At 43.2% G+C, this 21,389-nt stretch overlaps 1 protein-coding gene across 2 annotated transcripts in view; it reads right to left on the bottom strand.

Moving 5' to 3' along the window:
* The window catches only part of TM9SF4 (transmembrane 9 superfamily member 4), a 52,364-nt gene extending 45,120 nt beyond the window's left edge, over positions 1–7,244 (bottom strand). For both annotated transcript variants that reach the window (XM_086332435.1, XM_086332434.1), the window contains exon 1: positions 7,214–7,244. Coding sequence is in view for 1 of the 2 variants with exons in the window: in XM_086332434.1 (XP_086188560.1) it covers positions 7,214–7,228 (15 nt within the window). In the remaining variant the exon portion in view is untranslated. The remainder of the gene's footprint in view (positions 1–7,213) is intronic.
* Between the last annotated feature and the right edge of the window lie 14,145 nt (positions 7,245–21,389).

Genomic DNA, 21,389 nt, shown 5'->3' on the forward strand with positions numbered 1-21,389 from the left:
TTTCCCCTGAGAATTGAAAACTTTTCATTTACTCATATTCTCTGTGGCCAGAAGTTAACCTTTTGTTTTCTGGAGCCCTCTGCCTTGCTGTCTTCTTTCCCATAAACAGCATCTGAGTACAGAGTGTGGCCAATCTGAACAGCCTTTCAGATTCCTATTCCATGCCTTTCCTGCTGTAAAAGCTGCACCTTCCCTTAAGAGTAAGCTAGATTCTTCTTTTTTCCTTTTCAAAGATATAATCATCATTTCAAGATCATTCAGTAACTGCTCCCCAGATTTGTGGGGGTCGGGGAGAAGAAAGAAAAAGACTTTGGGGCAGTTTGCCAACAGTTAACTGAAATCAATTACCTAATCAGTTAAAGCTCCCTAAGAATTCAACCATACTTGAACGAAAGCCAATGACAGCCAAAGACCACTTACCAAGCAGCCTCCATGGAGCTAAAGACCTCAGGAAGAAAAATAAACAAACCCAGAACCAAAATTAGCCACAGGAGACTCAAAATGTAGCCTTTATTTCAGAGCCCATAGACACTGAGTAACTACTGGGGTGCTGCTGCTGCTGCTGCTAAGTCGCTTCAGTCGTGTCCAACTCTGTGCGACCCCATAGACGGCAGCCCACCCGGCTCCGCCGTCCCTGGGATTCTCCAGGCAAGAACACTGGAGTGGACTGCCATTTCCTTCTCCAATGCAGGAAAGTGAAAAGTGAAAGTGAAGTCGCTCAGTCGTGTTTGACTCTTAGCGATCCCATGGACTGCAGCCTACCAGGCTCCTCCACCCATGGGATTTTTCAGGCAAGAGTACTGGAGTGGGTTGCCATTGCCTTCTCCTTCTTCAGGAATAAAATGGAGCTAATACTAGTAGCTCATACATTGTTTCAAGAGTGGAGAAAGATGGCGATCCAGTGGTTAAACTCAGCATTTTCAGGGCAGGGGTCCTGTTCAGTCTGTGGTCAGGGAACTAAGATCCCACAAGCTATGCAGCGCAGCCAAAAACATAAAAATAATTTGTTGGGCAGAGACATACACAAAGACTCAAAAGTGTTCTTTGGGGGTAGGGAACAACCAACTGTGTGAAAGTCCAGGCGAAACTAATAACTACCCTCACCAAGCAGAAGACTTCTAGACCCAGACCTTGAGGCCAGAAAGTGCAGAAATAAAACATTAAAAATGCACGGAACTTCCCTCCTCCCTTGGGTATTTATTATATACTCTGTTAGCCCAAGCAATAGGCTTAGACAGTTCATCTCCTAAAGATTTCAAACCCTGGAGCAGGAAAGTTACAGCATGTTCATCTCGCATTTCATTTAATCATCACAATTCTTTCAGAGTCTCATCCTCATTTTAAAAATAAGAAAACTGATCCAGACAAAAAAGCTCTGGAAATGGATGGTGCTGATGGTTGCACAATAATGTGAATGTATTTAATGCCAGTGTACACGTAATGCCACTGTACATGCAAAGCCAGTGTACACATAAAATAGTTTAAATGATATATTTTATGTCTATTTTACCACAGTAAAAAAAATTTTTGCTTTAAGTAACAGGTTTAAAGAACCAAATAGTTGGCCTGAAGTCATAAAACCAATCAGTGTCAGATTCCAGCCCATGAGCTTAGACCCAGCCTTAGTTTCTTCATTTGTAAAGCGGGTTTTTGTAACGATTAGATGAAATAATGGATGGACATGTGGTTTATCAACTGACATGTATCTTGTGAACAGAAATTTTCCCCTCAAAATTAGGTAACCTAGGGGATTACCACAAACTTTAAATATTGCTTTTGAATCCACATGTCAAAAATAGGAAGATTTTTATAGAGACCACCTCATTCAGGGGTTGCTCATTCAAACCCCTAGAACGGCCATGCAAATTACCTACTGGGTGATGCCGCTAAGGAATAAGCCAAAAGGTATGGAAGACTGGGTCCTGCACGGGGAATGTTCTTTATGGGAAATTTGGGCCCAAATTTTCAAGAAAAAAATGAAAATCCAGAACTTTTTTAATGTGAAATCTCCCAATTATTAAATATTGGCAACTAACTGGAAAAAAATGTAAAGTCCTGTGCCTGCCAACCTCTCTTCCTCGCCCCCCAGCCCCAATCAACGCCATGTGAAGATGAGCTCCATAACTGTCACTTCACAGCACGAGATCTGCTTCATTAGCAACCGAGGCCCAAAGATACTAAGTGACTGGCCAGGGCACCCAGACTCCCTTCTAAACTGGCTTATGAATTCAGCTCCAATTTGTGATTTGATTTTGTTTTTTAAGAACTGCCAGTACCATTTAGTATACCCTCTGAACAAAAAACCTTCAGATTTCAAACGCTGGGAGATCTGTCAGTTTTAATGCGTGGGAGCAGGTGAGAAGTCATGGTACAGAGCAGAGAAGGAAGCAATGAAGAGGAATGGGGCAGAACCGAGAAGTCCCAGCGTCCGAAACCATGTCCCACTTGGGAACTATCAGTATCAGCAAATGGTTCAAGGATCAAAGCAGGTCTGGGGCGGTAGGTGGCTCCTACCATTCGCCTATGGCCAGATGGCCCTGTTCATCCTGAGTCCTTCCCACCTTCCTGCCAGTGCCCAGAGATCAAAACTCAACCTTCAACATTCTGTGACCTGCTTCTTTTTCACTGAGATCAAAGGGAAACTTTTGTCCAAGTTGTAAAAGAGAAACCAAGAGGCAACTTAATGCCGCCTCTGCCTTCCTTGGACTTCCTGGGGGGATTAAGGGCACTCCTTTAAAGGGATTTCTCAGAGTAACACATCTGTACCAAGGACTGGTGTTGGCGCCTCGGCTTCTAAGGACACAGTGGCTCCTGCAGAACACATGTGCCAGGTGGAGCAAGCGGAGAGAACAGACAATGCAACCAAAAGACAGCAGCCTGGAAAGACCACAGGGATTAAGATCATGGAAAAAAAAATCCATCTGATTTATAGGCATATTAGCAAAAATCACCTTGAATCCAAGTATTCTAAGCCACAAATTTTTCAACTTCAAGTTTAAATCTTCAATTTCATTGAAGATTTTACAAATTTCATTGAAGAATTTAGAAATCCTCAAGTCTAAATCTTCATTTCACATATGACCTGTGCTGAAACAGACGAATAACACCAAAGTCATTTGCTCCAGGCCACCTGATAGATCAGTGGCAGTGCTGGGACTAAGCCCCAGCTGCTTCTTCCTCAATGAGCCAATGGCCATTCACAGGTGAGGCCCCGGGGAGACAGCAACTTGCCACACACAGGACTGCTGGCAGAGTCCAGGCCTCCTGCCTTCTGTCCCAGAACTCTATCAGCCAGACTTCATCACAAAACACGATTCCTGTGCTTCTAACTGGCCCGGGGACAGGGGGCGAGGGGGACAGTGGAAGGAAGGAACTGGCTAGCACCGCTTTCGTTTGATCAAAGGAAGCTAGAGGTCATTCAGACCATTCCCCTGCCTCTGGACTGGATCAAACTCAACCTCAGAACAGTGAGAACTGACCCAGCAATTCTACTCCTAGGTATACACCCAAGAAAACTGAGAACCGATGTTCACCCAAGAGCTTGCACACAAAATGTTCACAGCAACATTATTCGTAACAGCCCGAAAGTATAAACAATCCCCAAATCCATGAACAGATGAAAAGGTAAACCAAATGAGGTCTATCCACACAATGGAATATTATTTGATCATAAAAAGGAATGAAATATTGACACATGCTATGACATGGATGAACTCTGAAAACATTAGCCTTGTTTAAAAAAAAAAGAAGTCAGATAATAAAACACCACATATTGTTTGACCCCATTTATATGAAATGTCCAGAATGGAAAAATCTATACAGACAGAAAGCATATTAATGGTTGCCAGGGACTGGAGGGAAGGGGGAGTGGGAAGTGGCTGCTAATGGATTTTTTTTAATGGGGTGATGAAAATATTCTGGAGGTGGACAGTGGTGAAGGTTGCACAACTCTGTGAATATACTAAAAACCACTGAACTGTAAACTTTAAAAGGGTGAATTTTATGTTATATGAATTATAATCCAATAAAAAGGAAAAAAACATTAAAACCCCAAACAGCATGAACAATGTGTGAGAGAAATACACAGAGTTTTATTCTCCAAACAGAGGTTTCTAGATTCCTGAGATGTCTACAAATGTCCTCAATGGACACTTCCCAAGTTCCACCAAAACAATATTCCTCAAAGCATATTCCATATGCTCAACAGTTCTATAAAGGATGAGATATGGGCCTGCTCCTCACCTCAGACCCAGCTAGAGCAACTTGGTATCGTGTAACTTTATAGTCATCTAAATCCAGGGCAGGAGGAACGCAGGAAAACTACAGAGAACTTCAGTTTACATCGGCCATCTACTCCTAGCTGGGGAACTTTAGAAAACACCCACTGTGCTAACACAGATCTGGGAGGTGGCAGCCGACCCGTGGGGAAGAAGAACCAATCACTAAGGAAAGGGAGGGAGGTAAAAATCCATAAATACCACTTGAAACTTGCACCCACAGCCCTAACTTTTAAAATAAAAGAAAAAACCAAAAGCCAACATGTTCCCACAGTCACTGAGTCTATTAGCTAGGTTCCTCTTTGGTTGTATGACTTGCTTCAGACACCCAGACACCCCAAAGCAGACCCACACACTTCCATCCCCAGCAGTTGTGAAACCACCTATTGTACGAGGGTGCGGGGACTGTTCTGACTTCCGTATAATAAAGGGCTTCACACAGACCAAGCTCAAGTTTATCTGCCCACCCAGCCTGTCACACATAGTATCCCCTGGTAATAAATGTGCTTCTGTGACTTTTCACTATTGCATCAAACATGAAGCTGCTCATGTGCCCTCTTTAAAGTGGCCTCTGTGGGTTCCTGTACACATTACACTCTCAGTTTCTGGAAATCAGTTTATAGTATTCATCATGAAAGCAGAGGATGATACTCCCAGGTGACACAACAAACACAAAATCACTTTGCCGTCCACTGTGCTTAGAATACAATCCAAATGCCTTTCCATGGTTTCTCTGCAGGCTGAGAACAAGCCGGGTCCCTCAATGTAACATTCTGAAAAGTGTGGGAAGGGCAAGCACTGTAACAGAACAGTCTTTCAAAATGCAGTCCACAGATTACAAACTGTAGACTACAACCCACAATTACAGGCATGTTTCTAGAAATACAGCTCTTCCTGCCTCTCTCTGATTCCATCTTGTATTATTCTTTGTTCCCCCCCACCCCCAACTCCTCACCATGTTTCAGCCCCTCCAGCCTTCTGTGTTCCTCAAACATACTCTTTCCCACCTTGGTCTTTTATACTTGCCATCTCCTTTGCCTCGAACACTCTCTGGATTGTTGGGTCCTTCTTGTCAATCAGGTCTCAACTCACGTCACTTTCTCTGAGAAGACTTCTCTGACCACGTAATCCAAAGCAGTTGCACCACCCTGTCACCCCCCAATTACTACTACGTCACCTTGCCCTCTTCACACTATCTGACATTACCTTGTTCATGTATTTGACCTACTGACTGTCTCCTCAGGCTAGAAAAAGTCCACAAGCACAGGGACCTTGACCCTCTAACTCACCAGTACATCCCTAAGTCTTGGCACAGAGCAGGCACTCAAATATTTGTTGATTAAATAAATGTGTACCAGACATATGTTAACTTATTACCTCTTAAAACCTCAGAACAGAGCAAGAATTTCCCAGTGCAATGCTATAAATGCCACTTTACTGAACTCCTTCCCTATGGCAAAAGAGGGTGTGACTTTTCCTGTTCATGTTAAGTTCTTATGCCATTCTTGTTCTGAAAGTGGTCCAGAAAAAAAAAAAAATTGGTTTCAACATACCACATTTGGGATTTTTTTCTGTGGTCTAAGACCACAGATATCAGGCAAGGCTGTGAAGTCTTTTACATGACCTCTGAGGTTCTAAATAAGGAATCCCTTATTAAACAAAAAGGACAATTTATCAGTTGGTTAATAGGAGGAGGGGAATTTGTTATCAGCCAGTAACCTATCTTTGCTTGGAAAAAATCAATACCAAAGAATTTAAACAAGAATATTTCTTTACTAAAGTCAAATGTCTTTTGTGTGCACTCCCAGGATGAAATTATCTGAGGAAGCAACATATAGGAACAGTACAAAATCTCTCTGGCCTAAGTGACTTCAATTTTGGTTCTGGTCTCTTGACAAGCAGAATGTGAGCTGACCTTCTGGAAGAAGAAAGGGCCAGTTTTTCACAGATCTACTTCCAGCGTTCTATACCAGAAGCCAGCAAGTTCTGACCCACTTTCCGGGTACAGCTTATCCACATACCCTTATCCACACAAACACTTCATCCTAAAGAGCTGTGTGGCCCTGTAGGGGCATGTGAAGGGGAGGGGGCCAGGCGGCACTGGCAAAGTGCTTTTCACAATTGACCACCTCCATCATAATCACTAGAGTGCTTATAAAAGTGTAGATTGCTAGGCATCTCCTAGGCCAACAGAATTAGAATCTTTGGAAACTGCATTTTTGACAAGCTTCCCCACACACCACAAGTCTTACGCACAGGAAAGTCTGACAACCAGTGGGATAAAAGATCCCTAGGAGAGAGGCAGGGAACTGGAATTGAGAGAAGACGAGATACGATTAGAGAAGGATCTGGGGATTGACAATGGGGGCTGGGGGTGGGGGATAGGGGTAAAGGCATGCTTCCGGGTATCGGCAGTCAAGACAGGCGCGCAGTGGGGACAAGTGAGGTGAGGACAGGGCTCTAGAAAGGATATGACACAGGGTTCGGGCTGGAAGAGGTGAGGATGCATCCGCGGACTGGTCAAAATAGTGGGGAGGCGGGGAGGCGGAGAAAGCAGGGTACAGACGTGAGAGGGAGGAGCAAAACTGGGAGTAACAGGGGCTCTTTGAAGGGGTGAGGAATGCAAAGTGAAAATTGGGAAATGGGGGTCACAGGAGGCAAACACCAAGAATGGAATAAGAACCACCTAGGGTAGTAGCTGAGACCTTTCCTCTGACCCAGAGCCTCCCCCAAAACTTCGGGCCTTGACAAGCCTGAGTGCGGGGCAAAGGCTGGAGACGGGGAGTTTGGGGGAGACAAGCCCAATAAGGGATGTCCCTCAGGCCTAAGCTAGGGGTCCCTGAAGTGGATCGAGCCAAGCATGGGACGCCAGGAAGTCCTGGGATTCCCCAGAGCGGCCCGCTCCATCTCCGGCTCCCGGAGTCTCCTTCACTCACCATCGCCGCCGCCATCTTGGATCCACGTGTCGCCGTAATGACGTCAGCGGAAGTAGGGTTTCCTTGGTTACGGAGTTTACCACCGCGAGGTGCTGCCCTGTTTCAGTCGCTCTTGTGGTCGCGGTGAGTGGAGGTGCAAAGAAGACTTAGCTCCTGATCGGTAGCCTGGTCTGGGCAGTTAGGTCGCTGGTTAAGTGAAAAGACAGGGTGGTGTAACTACGGGAGCCATGTTAACTCCTGGCAGACCCCCGCTCCTTCCCCGGCTGACACTGCATTGTGGGTAATAGCGGTGTGCGTAAAGGTGCTTGTTCTGTGGGCTCCATCTTTACTATTGGCAGGAAGATTCGTTGCCCGGGTTACCTGAGCCCTTTGATTTGGTTGAGTGGGATCCGTACCAGAGCTCCACTAGCAAAATGGTTTGTAATTAATGTATTTAATTATTTGCTTGGCTATCCAGTATTCTCTCCAATAGACTCTAATCCCTATGTGGGTACTATCCTTTTTTTTTTTAACCTTGCTTTGCCTCACTCTCATCTGTGAAATGGGGAGGAGACTATTTTAACACCTTCATTATAGGTGTAATGATAACAATCCAATTAACTAATGTTGAATAATATTAAATAAATGTCATTATACTCTTATGTCTACTCCTTCAGTCATATGGTAGGTGCCCAATACACTACTTACTAAATGGAGGAAGAAAACGCAGCGTCTTTAGTTGAGGGGTCGGGGGTTGGGGGGGAGACAGCTTGAATATGGACTTCACCTTGTTACCTAAGAGTGTGACTCGAGGCAAGTCACTCCACCTTCCTAAGCCTCAGTTTCCAGTAGCTAGAAAAGGGGACTCAAGAAGTTGTAGTGTTAAAATTGGTAGAGATCTGAAAGTTCAGTTGGTCCATGTATCACTGTAAAGTGGGTAGGTACAGTACCAGTGCTATCTGCAACTGTTAGGAAAAGTTGTGAAAGATTGATAGTGGTCAATATCACGTATTGAACATCTGTGTGCTGCAGCATTTAGCATCATGCTAAAACTACTCAGAAGGCTCTCTTGTCTAGTCCTATCTCTTGGCAGAGGGTTGTTGAACTCTGATCCCCACCTAGGAGCAGGGCTATGGTTGATTGCCAGGCAAAGAAGGCTGCCAACAGATCTTTCCATCTTTTCATGAGCATACTATTTCTCCCACCAAGAGGTTGACTCTATTTCTCCTCCTTTTGAATCTGGCTGGTCACATCACTTGCTTTAACCAACAGAATATGATACAAATGACTCTGCCAGTTCTGGGTCTAAGCCTCAAGAGACTTGGCAGTTTCTGCTTCCATCATTTTGGGTCTAAAGACGTCTGGCGACCAGGCTTGATAGCCACATGGAGAGGGAGGGAGGCCCGGCGGATATCTCCAGGTACTCTAGAAATTCCAGCTGACTCCCAGGCATATGGATGGAGTCATCATGGACATGCTAACCCAAGCTGAACTGCCAACTGAATGCAGCTACATGCATAACCTTATCTGACACCATATGGAATAACAACAACAAAAAAACTGCCCAGCTGAGCCCAGTTGTGTTAGGTTTTGGAGTGGTTTCTCATGCAGCAATAGGCAATTAAAACACAGACCTATTAACTCTTGTGATTCATACAACCATCCTGAAGAGGAGCACAACAGATAAATCCCCAAGGGAGAAGAAACTTGAGTGAGAAGGAGGAGCATTTCCCTGGAGTTTCATAGCTAGTAAGCCACAGGTTCTAAACTTGTAGCCAGTTCTGGAGCTTGAATTCTGGGTGTTTCCTATCATTTCCGGAGCCCAAAGAGGGTTGAATGATAAGGAACGAAGCTCCATGAATGCTATATTATTCCTTGGTTATTTGCATTTTCCCCTTCATATCTAATGTTTTTCCCAAAAGGCTTTCATGACCCAGTCTCCTTTAGTAACATACATATATCAGAATCTCTGGGCAAGATTGCCTGCGTTTAGATTGCATTTCCATCACCCACTGGCTCCATGGTAGGGGCAAATTTCTTTTTTCCCTTAACAATTTTTTAAAAATTGTGGTAAAATGCACATTGTTCCCTAGTGTCTTGGTGGTAAAGAATCTGCCTACCAGTGCAGGAGATACGAGTTCTATCCCTGGGTCAGGAAGATCCCCTGGAGAAGGAAATGGCCACCCACTCCAGTTTTCTTGCCCAGGAAATCCCATAGACAGAGGAGCCTGGCGGGTTACAGTCTTTGGGGTTGGAAAGAGTCAGACGTGACTTAGCAACTAAACAACAGCAACAAAATGTATATCACACAAAATTTACCATTTTAATCACCTGTAAGTGCAATTCATTGGTGTCAAATGCATTCACCATCTGTGCAGTCACCACCACCTCTGGAAATTGTTTATCACCCTAGACTGAACTCTGTGCCCATTAAAGTGAAAGTCACTGAGTTGTGTCTGACTCTGCAACCCCATGGACTGTACAGTCCATGGAATTCTCCAGGCCAGAATACTGGTGTGGGTAACCGTTCCCTTCTCCAGAGTCTTCCCAACCCAGGGATCGGGCTGGGGTCTCCTGCATTGCAGGTGGCTTCTTTACCAACTGAGCCACAAGGGAAGCCCAAGAGTACTGGAGCGGGTAGCCTATCCCTTCTCCAGCGGATCTTCCTGACCCAGGAATCAAACTGGGGTCTCCTGCATTATAGGTGGATTCTTTACCAGCTGAGGTCCCAGGGAAGCCCAAACAAAGATACAACCAGTTGCAAAGTGAAAGTCGCTCAGTCCTGTCTTACTCTTTGCGACCCCATAGACTATACAGTCCATGGAATTCTCCAGGCCAGAATACTGGAGTAGGTCAGTTCAGTTCAGTTCAGTTCACTCAGTCGTGTCCGACTCTGCAACCCCATGGACTACAGCATGCCAGGCTTCCCTGTCCATCACCAACTCCCAGAGCTTGCTTTAACTCATGTCCATGGAGTCGGTGATGCCATCTAGCCATCTCATCCTCTGTTGTCCCCTTCTCCTCATGCCTTCAATCTTTCCCAGCATCAGGATCTTTTCCAGTGAGTCAGTTCTTCACATCAGGTGGCCAAAGTATTGAAGTTTCAGCTTCAGCATCAGTCCTTCCAATGAATATTCAGGACTGATTTCCTTTAGGATTGACTGGTTTGATCTCTTTGCAGTCCAAGGGACTCTCAAGAGTCTTCTCCAACACCACAGTTCAAAAGCATCAATTCTTCGGTGCTCAGCTTTCTTTATAGTCAAACTCTCATATCTGTACATGACTACTGGAAAAACCATCTCTTTGACTAGATGGACCTTTGTTGACAAAGTAATGTCTCTGCTTTTTAATATGCTGTCTAGGTTAGTCATAGTTTTTCTTCCAAGGAGCAAGTGTCTTTTAATTTCATGGCTGCAGTTACCATCTGCAGTGATTTTGGAGCCCCCAAAATAAAGTCTCTCACTGTTTCCATTGTTTCTCCATCTATTTGAAGTGATGGGACTGGATGCCATGATCTTAGTTTTTTGAATGTTGAGTTTTAAGCCAACTTTTTCACTCTCCTCTTTCACTTTCATCAAGGGGCTCCTTAGTTCTTCTTCGCTTTCTGCCATAAGGGCAGTGTCATCTGCGTATCTGAAGTTATTGATATTTCTCCTGGCAGTCTCGATTCCATCTTGTGCTTCATCCAGCCCGGCATTTCACATGATGTGAGACATTCAGAAAATTAACGCTAGGAAGCATTAGTACAGACAATGTTAGTGGAGGTGATGGGATTCCAGCTGAGCTATTTCAAATCCTAAAAGATGATGCTGTTAATGTGCTGCACTCAATATGCCAGCAAATTTGGAAAACTCAGCAGTGGCCTCAGGACTGGAAAAGGTCAGATTTCATTCCAATCCCAAAGAAAGGCAATGACAAAGAATATTCAAACTACCACACAAATTGTACTCATTTAACACACTAGCAAAGTAATGCTCAGAATCCTTCAATCTAGGCTTCAACAGTATATGAACGAAGAACTTACAGATGTACAATCTGGATTTAGAAAAGGCAGAGAAATCAGAAATCAAATTGCCAACATTAGTTGGATCATAGAAAAAACAAAGGAATTCCAAAAATTAAAAAAAAAACAAACATCTACTTCTGCTTCATTGACTACATGAAAGCCTTTGACTGTGTGGATCACAACAAACTATGGAAATTTCTTAAAGAGATAGGAATACCAGACCACCTTACCTGTCTCCTGAGAAACCTGTATGTAGGACAAGAAGCAAACAGTTAGAACCAGACATGGAAAAATGGACTGGTTCAAAATTGGGAAGGGAGTATGTTAAGGCTGTATATTGTCACCTTGTTTATTCAACTTATGTGCAGAGTACATCATGCAAAATGCCCACTGGATGAGTCACAGGCTGGAGTCAAGATTGCCGGAAGAAATGTCAACAACCTCAGATATGCAGATATGACTGTAATGGCAGAAAGTAAAGAGGAACTAGAGAGCCTCTTGATGAGGGTGAAAGAGGAGAGTGAAAAAGCTAGCTTAAAACTCAACATTTAGACACTAAGATCATGGCATCCAGTCTCATCACTTCATGGCAAATAGATGTGGAAAAAGTGGAAACTGAAAGATTTTATTTTCCTGGGCTCCAGAATCACTGCAGACAGTGACTGTAGCCCTGAAATTAAAAGATGCTTGCTCCTTGGAAGAAAAGCTGTGACAAACCTAGACAGCATATTAAAAAGCAGAGATATCACTTTGCCAACAAAAGTCCATACAGTCAAAGCTATGGTTTCTCCAGTAGTCACACATGGATGTGTGAGTTGGACCATAAAGAAGGCTGAACACCCAAAAGCTGATGCTTTCAAATGGTAGTGCTAGAGAAGACTCTTGAGAGTCCCTTGGACAGCAAGGAAGTCAAACCAGTCAATCTATTGGTAAAATGAGTTACAAGATCAATCCAGAGTCACAGTGGGAGAGAACCACACAAAGGCATGAATTCAAGGAGGCATGATTCATGGGCGGTGATTTTGTCACAATCCGTGATGCCATCATTGCCCAGGCCACCTTCCCCTCTCTCCCCTGGGCATCTGGAATGGCCTCTTACCTGGTTTTCCTACAGCCTTTTTTGTCACCTCTCGTCTCTCTTCTCCATTTAACCATCAAAGTCATCTTTTAAAAAACAAGAATCAACTGTGTTTCTCCCCTCTTTAAAACTTTACCCAGTTAAAATCTCAAGCCCTCACCACGACCTGCAAGGGCCTGCATAGTCAGGCCTTGACTCCCACACCGTCCCCTTCATTCAGAAGTCTCCAGCCACACAGACCTCCCAGGAAACTTGCCAAGTTCATGTCTACCTCAGGGCCTTTGTACTTGCAGGCCTTTCTCTCTGGAATACTCTTCACATTTTGTGTGATTAGCTGCTTCTCATGATTAGGTCTCAGCTCAACTGTCACCTCAGGGAGTTGTTACCTGCCACACTCACACATACACACACAGGGTTGGGTTGGCGGTGGGGAGAGATACTTTGGTTATTTCTTATTGTCTTTCTTCCAATAAGAAAGCCTACACTGGGTCTGTGGTGTACCCAACTGTGTCTGTATTAAGTATGCGCCAAAAACATTGGTTGAATGCTTGCATTACAATTTCATCTCAGGCCTCACTCTATCAGTTGGGAACAGCTGTGGCTGTAAGGAAGACCCCCCCAAAAAACAACAGTGGCTTAACAAAATAGATGCTTACTTTTCTGTCTTAGTTTGGTTTCTTCTAGAAGCTGAGTCTGGCACAAGGATTCAAGCAAGAGTAACTTTTAAAAATTTATTTATTTTAATTGGAGGGTAGTTACTTTACAATGTTGTGGTGGTTTTTGCCATACATTGACATGAATCAGCCACGGGTGTACGTGTGTCCCCCTGTCCCTAACCCCCCTCCCACCTCCCTCCCCATCCCATCCCTCTGGGCTGTCCCAGTGCACCAGCTTTGAGTGCCCTGTTTCATGCATAGAACTTGGACTGGTCATCTATTTCACACATGGTAACAGACATGTTTCAAGCTATTCTCTCAAATCATCCCATCCTCACCTTCTCCCACAGAGTCCAAAAGTCTGTTCTTTATATCTTTGTCTCTTCTGCTGTCTAAGCAAAGAGTAGTTTATTTTTTATTTTTTAAAATTTATTTTAATTGGAGGCTAATTACTTTACAATATTGTATTGGTTTTGCCATACATTGTCATGAATCAACCACAGGTGTACATGTGTTCCCATCCTGAACCCCCTCCCACCTCCCTCCCCATCCCATCCCTCAGGGTCATCCCAGTGCACCAGCCCTGAGCACCCTGTCTCATGCATTGAACCTGGACTGGCAATCTGTTTCACATATGATAATAGACATGTTTCAATGCTATTCTCTCAAATCATCCCACCCTTGCCTTCTCCCACAGAGTCCAAAACACTGTTCTATACATCTGTGTCTCTTTTGCTGTTTCGCATACGGGGTTATCTTTACCATCTTTCTAAATTCCATATATATGCATTAGTATACTGTATTGGTGTTTTTCTTTCTAACTTACTTCACTCTGTATAATAGGCTCCAGTTTCATCCACCTCATGATAACTTATTCAAATGTATTCTTTTTAATGGCTGAGTAATACTCTATTGTGTATATGTACCACAGCTTTCTTATCCATTTGTCTGCTGATGGACATCTAGGTTGCTTCCATGTCCTGGCTATTATAAACAGTGCTGTGATGAACATTGGGGTACACGTGTCTCTTTCAATTCTGGTTTCCTCAGTGTGTATGCCCAGCAGTGGGATTGCTGGGTCATATGACAGTTCTATCTCCAGTTTTTTAAGGAATCTCCACACTGTTTTCCATAGTGGCTGTACTAGTTTGCATTCCCACCAACAGTGTTAGAGAGTTCCCTTTTATCCACACCCTCTCCAGTATTTATTGCTTGTAGACTTTTGGATAGCAGCCATTCTGACCGGTGTGAGATGGTACCTCATTGTGGTTTTGATTTGCATTTCTCTGATAATGAGTGATGAGTGATGTTGAGCATCTTTTCATGTGTTTGTTAGCCTCTGTATGTCTTCTTTGGAGAAATGTCTGTTTAGTTCTTTGGCCCATTTTTTGATTGAGTCATTTATTTTTCTGGAATTGAGATGCAGGAGTTTAAGCAAGAGTAGTTTAGAGGGAGTAATTTAAAATAATTAAAAGGAGGGAAAGGGATACCAGAGGGCAGTCATGTGGAGGAGCCAGCTCCTGTTTGCAAGAGCTGATGGTTAAATTCTCAGGAATTTTGTGAGCCAGTTGTTGAACATGGACATTATTGAAAATGAAATTAATTTAAAATTAAATAAATGGTATTAAAAACAAAAGTATGAATCATTCAAAGGGCTTCCCAGGTGGCACAGTGCTAAAGAATCCTCCTGCCAATGCAGGAGACACGAGAGATGTGAGTTTGATCTCTGGGTTGAGCAGATCCTCTGGAGTAGGAAATGTCAATCCACTCCAGTAGTCTTGCCTGGAGACTACTACCAATGGACAGAAGAGCCTTACGGACTACAGTCCATGGAGTCACAAACAGTTGGACACAACTGAGTTCCTGAGTGCGCACGGGCATACACACACACACACACACACACACACGAAACATTCAAAACTCATCATTTCCTAATAATTTTACTATTCCCTAAGCTCCTGATTTTATTTACATCTATTTTATGTTTACAACAGAATACTTCTAATTCCTGTGCTACTACACATCTCTTCCCAACTCTGTGTTCAGTGGCTTTGGATTGTAGCAGAGCCAGTTTATGCATTAACACAGTAGGCACAGTGCCCAAGGCCCACCATACTTTTAGGGGCCATGAAAACGTTTAAAAGAAATAATTTCTTTTAAAATCAGAAGGTAAAAGTAAACATTGGGGTTGAAGTGAAAGTTTTCATATATAATATTAGCACTCCGTTTTTTAAAACCAGAGCTTATTTATTTATTTATTGGCCATGCTGCACAGCTTATGGGATCTGAGTTCCCTGACCAGGGATTGGACACAGGCCCCAGCAGTGAGAGCACTGAGTTCTAACCACTGGACCGCCAGGAAATTCCGAGTATATTTGTTTTTATATCAATGCAGCTGTTGACTGCAATTTGTATTTATAAATGAAAGTATTTATATAGATATTTATAAAATACATGTTTTATGGAGGAAGAATCCTACAAAGACAAGATTGCTTAAAGTCCATGAAAGCGACAATGCAGTTCTGGATGGTAGCCTGAAATTGGCCATGGTGGGAATATTTACACCACAGATATGAGCAAATGCTACAAGTCAGGGCTTGAATTTTTGCTTTGTTAGCAAACATTTTCTGTAAAGGGCTAGATGATAAATATTTAAGGCTTTACAGACCGTGTGACTGTGTTACAACTACTCAACTGGGCCTTGTAGCACAAAAGCTGCCACAGATAATAAATAGTGAGCTGTGTTCCAATAAAATCTAGTTTGCCAAACCCCAGCTTAGACTTAAAGCGATAAAGTGTCAATAATGCAGATTAAACTTTAACAGCTACGTGTTTGTAGCTGTTAAACATTGTGGTCAGCACAAAAATGTGACACATTTTATTCAGCAAAGAAGTTGCTCATCCATGTCTCTGCAAATGGCACATTTCATTGCTTTTTATGGCAGAGTAATATTCCATTGTATATATGTGCCACATCTTTATCCATGCCTCTGTTGATGGACATTTGCATTGCTTCCATGTCCTATCTATTATAAATAGTGCTGCTGTGAAGATTGGGGTACCTGTATTCTAGAATAACAGTTTTCTAACTACTCGATCCTCTGTGGTGACCTAAATGGATAGAAAATCCAAAAAAAGAGGGAATATGTGTGTATGCATGGCTGATTCATTTTGCTATACAGTAAAAAAAAATAACACAACATTGTAAAGCAACTGTACTCCAACAAAAAAGAAAAAGAAGTTGCTCGTATCATTGACTAACAAGTGAAATTCTCACATATGAATGCCTTCATTATTTCATGTTCATCTGATTCATGAATATACATGACATTTCAACCCACATTCATTGGAGTGAATACTTGGAACTAGACTTAAAGAGCATATGTTGTCAAGCGGTTTACCATCGTGGTTAACAAGCTTACCCTTGTGGGGAAACTCTGGGAAACAATGCAAAACACACACCTCAGAGTTATCCTACCCAGAGGGCGAGGGATCAGGTCATTAGTTTCGGACTGATCCCACAGGGTGTTAAATCTTTGGTACTTTTGGCCTTCTGGGAACACCGGAAGCTGAAACTTTTTGCAGTTTTAGAAAAAGAGTTCTCAGGCACAGTGATGCAGATAACAACAGCTAGAAGTTCAGTCCACTGCAAGGATACCAACAGTGCATGGCACACTCTCCAAGGTGAAAAGTCTAGGGAAGACTGTCCTAGCTGATGTGGTGGCTGTGCCTAAAATATCTTCAGGGATTCAGGTTTCACCCAGCTTTGCCATCACCAGAATTAATTCATTTTCATCAGAGTCTATGGTGGCAGCTAGAGCTCCAGCCTTCACGTGTACATTCTAGGCAGAAAGAGGAAGAGATGAAAACTAAGAGGTGAAAAGCCCACGTTAGTTGTCTTTTAAGAAAGGATTTTGGAAGATGCTACACCACGCTTCCACTTACAACCCACTGATCATAACTTAATCACACTACCATACTTTGTTGCAAGAGTAGGAAATGTAGTCTTCATTCCAGGGAACTGTGTCCCCGATTAAATTATATTTCTAGCAGTAGGGGGAACATGGATAAGATATGGGGACAACCAGCAGTCATTGCCAACCTCAGAAAGGGAAAGGATGCAAACAGTATGGAAACCGACAGAGCCTTATAGTGGAACCTATTGTGATGAGGACAGATCCATGACAAAAGTGAGGGCCCAGGTGGGGGAATGAGGAGAGGCAGTTCTACAAATCACAAGGGGAAACAAGAGCTTTTTCTATATTTAAACTCAAAGCTACAACTAGAGAAAATATGAGCAAGTTAATAATGTCTTAGAAAGAGCATCTTACCTATGCCTTCTTTGACATCTTCCAGGGAGGAGTGCATGTAGTTTTCCCATAAAATTGGTGTCCCAAAATCTATCCCCATATTTAATTAATTAATAGAATTTCATTTTAGAGCAGTTTTATGTTTACAGAAAACAGTATAGAGTTCGTGTATAGTCCCTCATCCAGCCCTTACCACCCCCATTTCATCCCTGTTGTTAACATGTTGCCTCAGTGGGGTACATATGTTACCCTTGGTGATCCAATAGTGATACATTATTATTAACCAAAGTGAATAGTTCACATGAGGTTTCAGTCTTTGTGTTGTACTTTCTATGAGTTTTGAAGTGTTTATCAGTTCAGTTCAGTTCAATCGCTCAGTTATGTCTGACTCCTTGCGACCCCATGAACCATAGCATGCCAGGCCTCCCTGTCCATCACCAACTCCCGGAGTTTACCCAAACTCATGTCCATTGAGTCGGTGATACCATCCAACCATCTCATCCTCTGTCATCCCCTTCTCCTACTGCCCTCAATCTTTCCCAGCATCAGGGTCTTTTGAAATAAGTCAGCCCTTTGCATCAGGTGGCCAAAGTATTGGAGTTTCAGCTTCAACATCAGTCCTTCCAATGAACACTCAGGACTGATCTCCTTTAGGATGGACTGGTTGGATCTCCTTGCAGTCCAAGGGACTCTCAAGAGTCTTCTCCAGCACCACAGTTCAAAAGCATCAATTCTACAGCACTCAGCTTTCTTCACAGTCCAACTCTCACATCCATACATGACTACTGGAAAAACCATAGCCTTGACTAGACAGACCTTTGTTGACAAAGTAATGTCTGCTTTTTAATATGCTGTCTAGGTTGGTCATAACTTTCCTTCCAAGGAGTAAGTGTCTTTTAATTTCATGGCTGCAGTCACCATCTGCAGTGATTTTGGAGCCCCAAAAAATAAAGTCAGCACTGTTTCCACTGTTTCCCCACCTATTTCCCATGAAGTGATGGGACTAGATGCCATGATCTTAGTTTTCTGAATGTTGAGCTTTAAGCCAACCCTTTTACTCTCCTCTTTCACTTTCATCAAGAGTCTATAGTGATATGTATTCACCATTAAGAGTATTATGCAGAACAGTTTCTTTCACTGCCCTAAATTCCACTATGCTCCATCTCTTCATCCCTCCCTCGTTTCCCACCAAACCCCTGACCTCTTTACTGTCTCTATAGTTTTACCGTTTCTACGATGTCACATAGTTGGAATACAGCATGTAGCCTTTTTAGATCAACTTTTTAAATTTAGCAGTATGCATTTAAGTTTCTACCATGTCTTGAGAGCTCCTTTCTCTTTATCACTGAACAATATTCCATTATATGGATGGAAGGATGGAACCTGTCGAAGGATATCTTGGTGGCTGCCAAGTTTTGGCAATTATAAATAAAGCTGCTAGAGACCTCTGTGCAGATTTTTGTTTGGACATAAGTTTGCAACTCATCTGGGTAAGTACCAAGGAGTGCAGTTGCCGGATTGTATGGTAAGACTATGCTTATGGTAAGACAAATGTCATCTAAAGTAGCTGTACTATTTTACATTCCCACCGGCAATGAGTCAGAGTTCCTGTGCTCCACAGCCTTGCCAGCATTTGGTGGTGTCAGTGTTCTGGATTTTAACCATTCTGATAGGAGTGTAGTAGTATTGCATTCAGTTACTTTCATTTGCGTTTCTCTAATGACGTATGATGTTGAGCATCTTTCATATGCTTATTTTCCATCTGCTTATCTTCTTCTTGAGGTGCCTGTTTAGGTCTTTTGCCCACGTTTTAAATTGGGTTGTTTGTTTCCTTATTGTTGAATTTTTTAAGGATTCTTTGTATATTTTGGCTATTAGTCCTTTATCAGATACATGATTTGCAAATATTTTCTCCTAGACTAGAGCTTTTCGTTTTCTTTAAATGTTTTAGAGCAGAGTTTTAATTTTAATAAATTCCAGTTTATCAGTTTTTTTCTTTCATGGAGAATACTTCTGGTGCTGTGCCTATCCCTATGTTTTCATCAGTCTTTCCTGTGCCCAAAGGGATAAATCAGAGTGTAGGCTAGTGGGGTTCAGAGGGCAGTGTAAACAGAAAGAGCAGGTGGGCAGGAACTGATCCCTTGATCTTGTCCATTTAGATTTTGCCTTTTGAGATCATGTCTCAGTCATATATTTCTATAATAAGGCCACATAACAAAACAACCCCAGAACTCAAAGGCTTATAATACTAAGCATTTCCTTCTCTCTCACATGTCCACAGGACAGCTGGGTTTCAGTTGATCAAGGCTGTTCTCAGATGGGTTTAAATCCAAGCTGCAGGTTGGGTCCAGATCTTTTCCACATGTTGCTCATCTTCGTTGGACTTTGTTTCAGATCAAAAGGCTGGAGGGCAAGCCTAGCCACACAAGCACATTTCTAGCCTTTGCTTAATCATATCTGCTAACATCCCATTGGCTAAAACAAGTCCATGGCCAAACTCAACATCAGTGGGGTAGGGAGGGACGTGAGCTCCTCTTATGGATCACCGAACAGCGATCTAATATGCCACCAATCATATTTGCAAATTCCTATCACAGGACCCTGCGCTTTGCTTTCAGAGACCCAAAAACACATTCCCAAACCAGGAAGCAAGAGAGAAATTCAGTTATGAACTGCGTAAGTTAAAACATTTTATTTTCCACTGTTCTTACACCCAGTGCCTAAGGTTAGACTCTGAGCTACTCAGGGGTACAGAATCAAGTCGGTACAGGGTTCCATGGGACTCTGGTGGGTGCATCACAAAAGGATATAGATCCTTCAGGAGATACAAGAATATAGATGGATGTTACTTGCTCCCCATCCCATCATAACTCTTCCTATCACTCACTCTACAACAAGGCTAACCACTGGGGACTTTCAACTAAGACAACATGCAGGAAGGCCCCACTACCTCCTTGTCTTCTCTGCCTCCTTCTTACCTCTCCTCTGAGAGCTTCCCACTCAGGGTAGTAGATACTTCTCAGCAGCCACGTTTCCACTGTAGGACTGTAGGATTCCATCACAACCGTGATGGCTGCTGGACGATGGGAAATGCAGGGGCTATAGTCAGCCCCCAGCCCTGGGGGAGATCCAGACCAACCAACTTGCATAAAAACATGGCTTGGCAGGAGTCATTGTCCCAGATCATGAAAAGTCACTCCTGTCATCCTGGCACATGCAGCTCCTTGGAGACAAAAACCCATCCAGTGTGACAGGTGAATAATAGTGTGTCCCCCTCCCAAAAAAAAAAAAAAAAAGATGTCCACCTCCTAATTCCTGGAACTTGTGAAGATGTTATCTGGTGTGGCAAAAAGGACTTTACAAATGTGATTAAGGAATTGAAGATGGGAAAATTAGTCTGCATTATCCAGGTGAAAGTGAAAGTTGCTCAGTCATGTCTGACTCTTTGTGACCCCATGGACCATACAGTCCCTGGAATTCTCCAGGCCAGAATACTGGAGTAGGTAGCCATTCCCTTCTCCAGGGATCAAACCCAGGTCTCCCAAATTGCAGGCAGATTCTTTACCAGCTGAGCCACCAGGGAAGCTCAAGAATACTGGTGTGGTTAGCCTATCCCTTCTCCAGCAGATCTTCCCAACCCAGGAATCAAACTGGGGTCTCCTTCATTGCAGGCAGATTTTTTACCAACTGAGCTATCAGCGAAGCTTATCCAGGTGAGTCTAGTGTAATTACAGGGATTCTGACAAGTAACAGAGGGAGGCCTCAGAGTCAGAGTCAGAGAAGGAGATGTGATGACAGAAACAGAATTTGGAGTGATGAGCAGAAGGGAACCAGGAACGTGGGCAGCTTCTAGAAGCTGGAAAAGGCAAGGGAATGATTCACCCCAGGAGCCTCCGTAAAGCACACAGCCCTGCCAACCCATCTCAGACTCTGACCTCTGGAACTGTAAGCCACCAAGTTTGTGCTAATTTGTTACAGAAGCCATAGGAAACTAATACAGCCAGCAAGTATTCAGGGGGCAGTTGGAAAACTGGGAGCATTGAACCCCACTTTTCTTTGCTAGTCCTTCCCCCTTTGACTTGTCATCCACCAAAGGCAAATGTTCCAAAGCTGGCAAGACAAGAAAAGCTAACCTATTAGTAAAACC

The sequence above is a fragment of the Bos grunniens genome, chromosome 13 (assembly GCF_055505025.1).
Source record: "Bos grunniens cultivar Pamir isolate PY7600 chromosome 13, Bosgru_T2T1.0, whole genome shotgun sequence".
In the NCBI taxonomy this organism is placed as follows: Eukaryota; Metazoa; Chordata; class Mammalia; order Artiodactyla; family Bovidae; genus Bos; species Bos grunniens.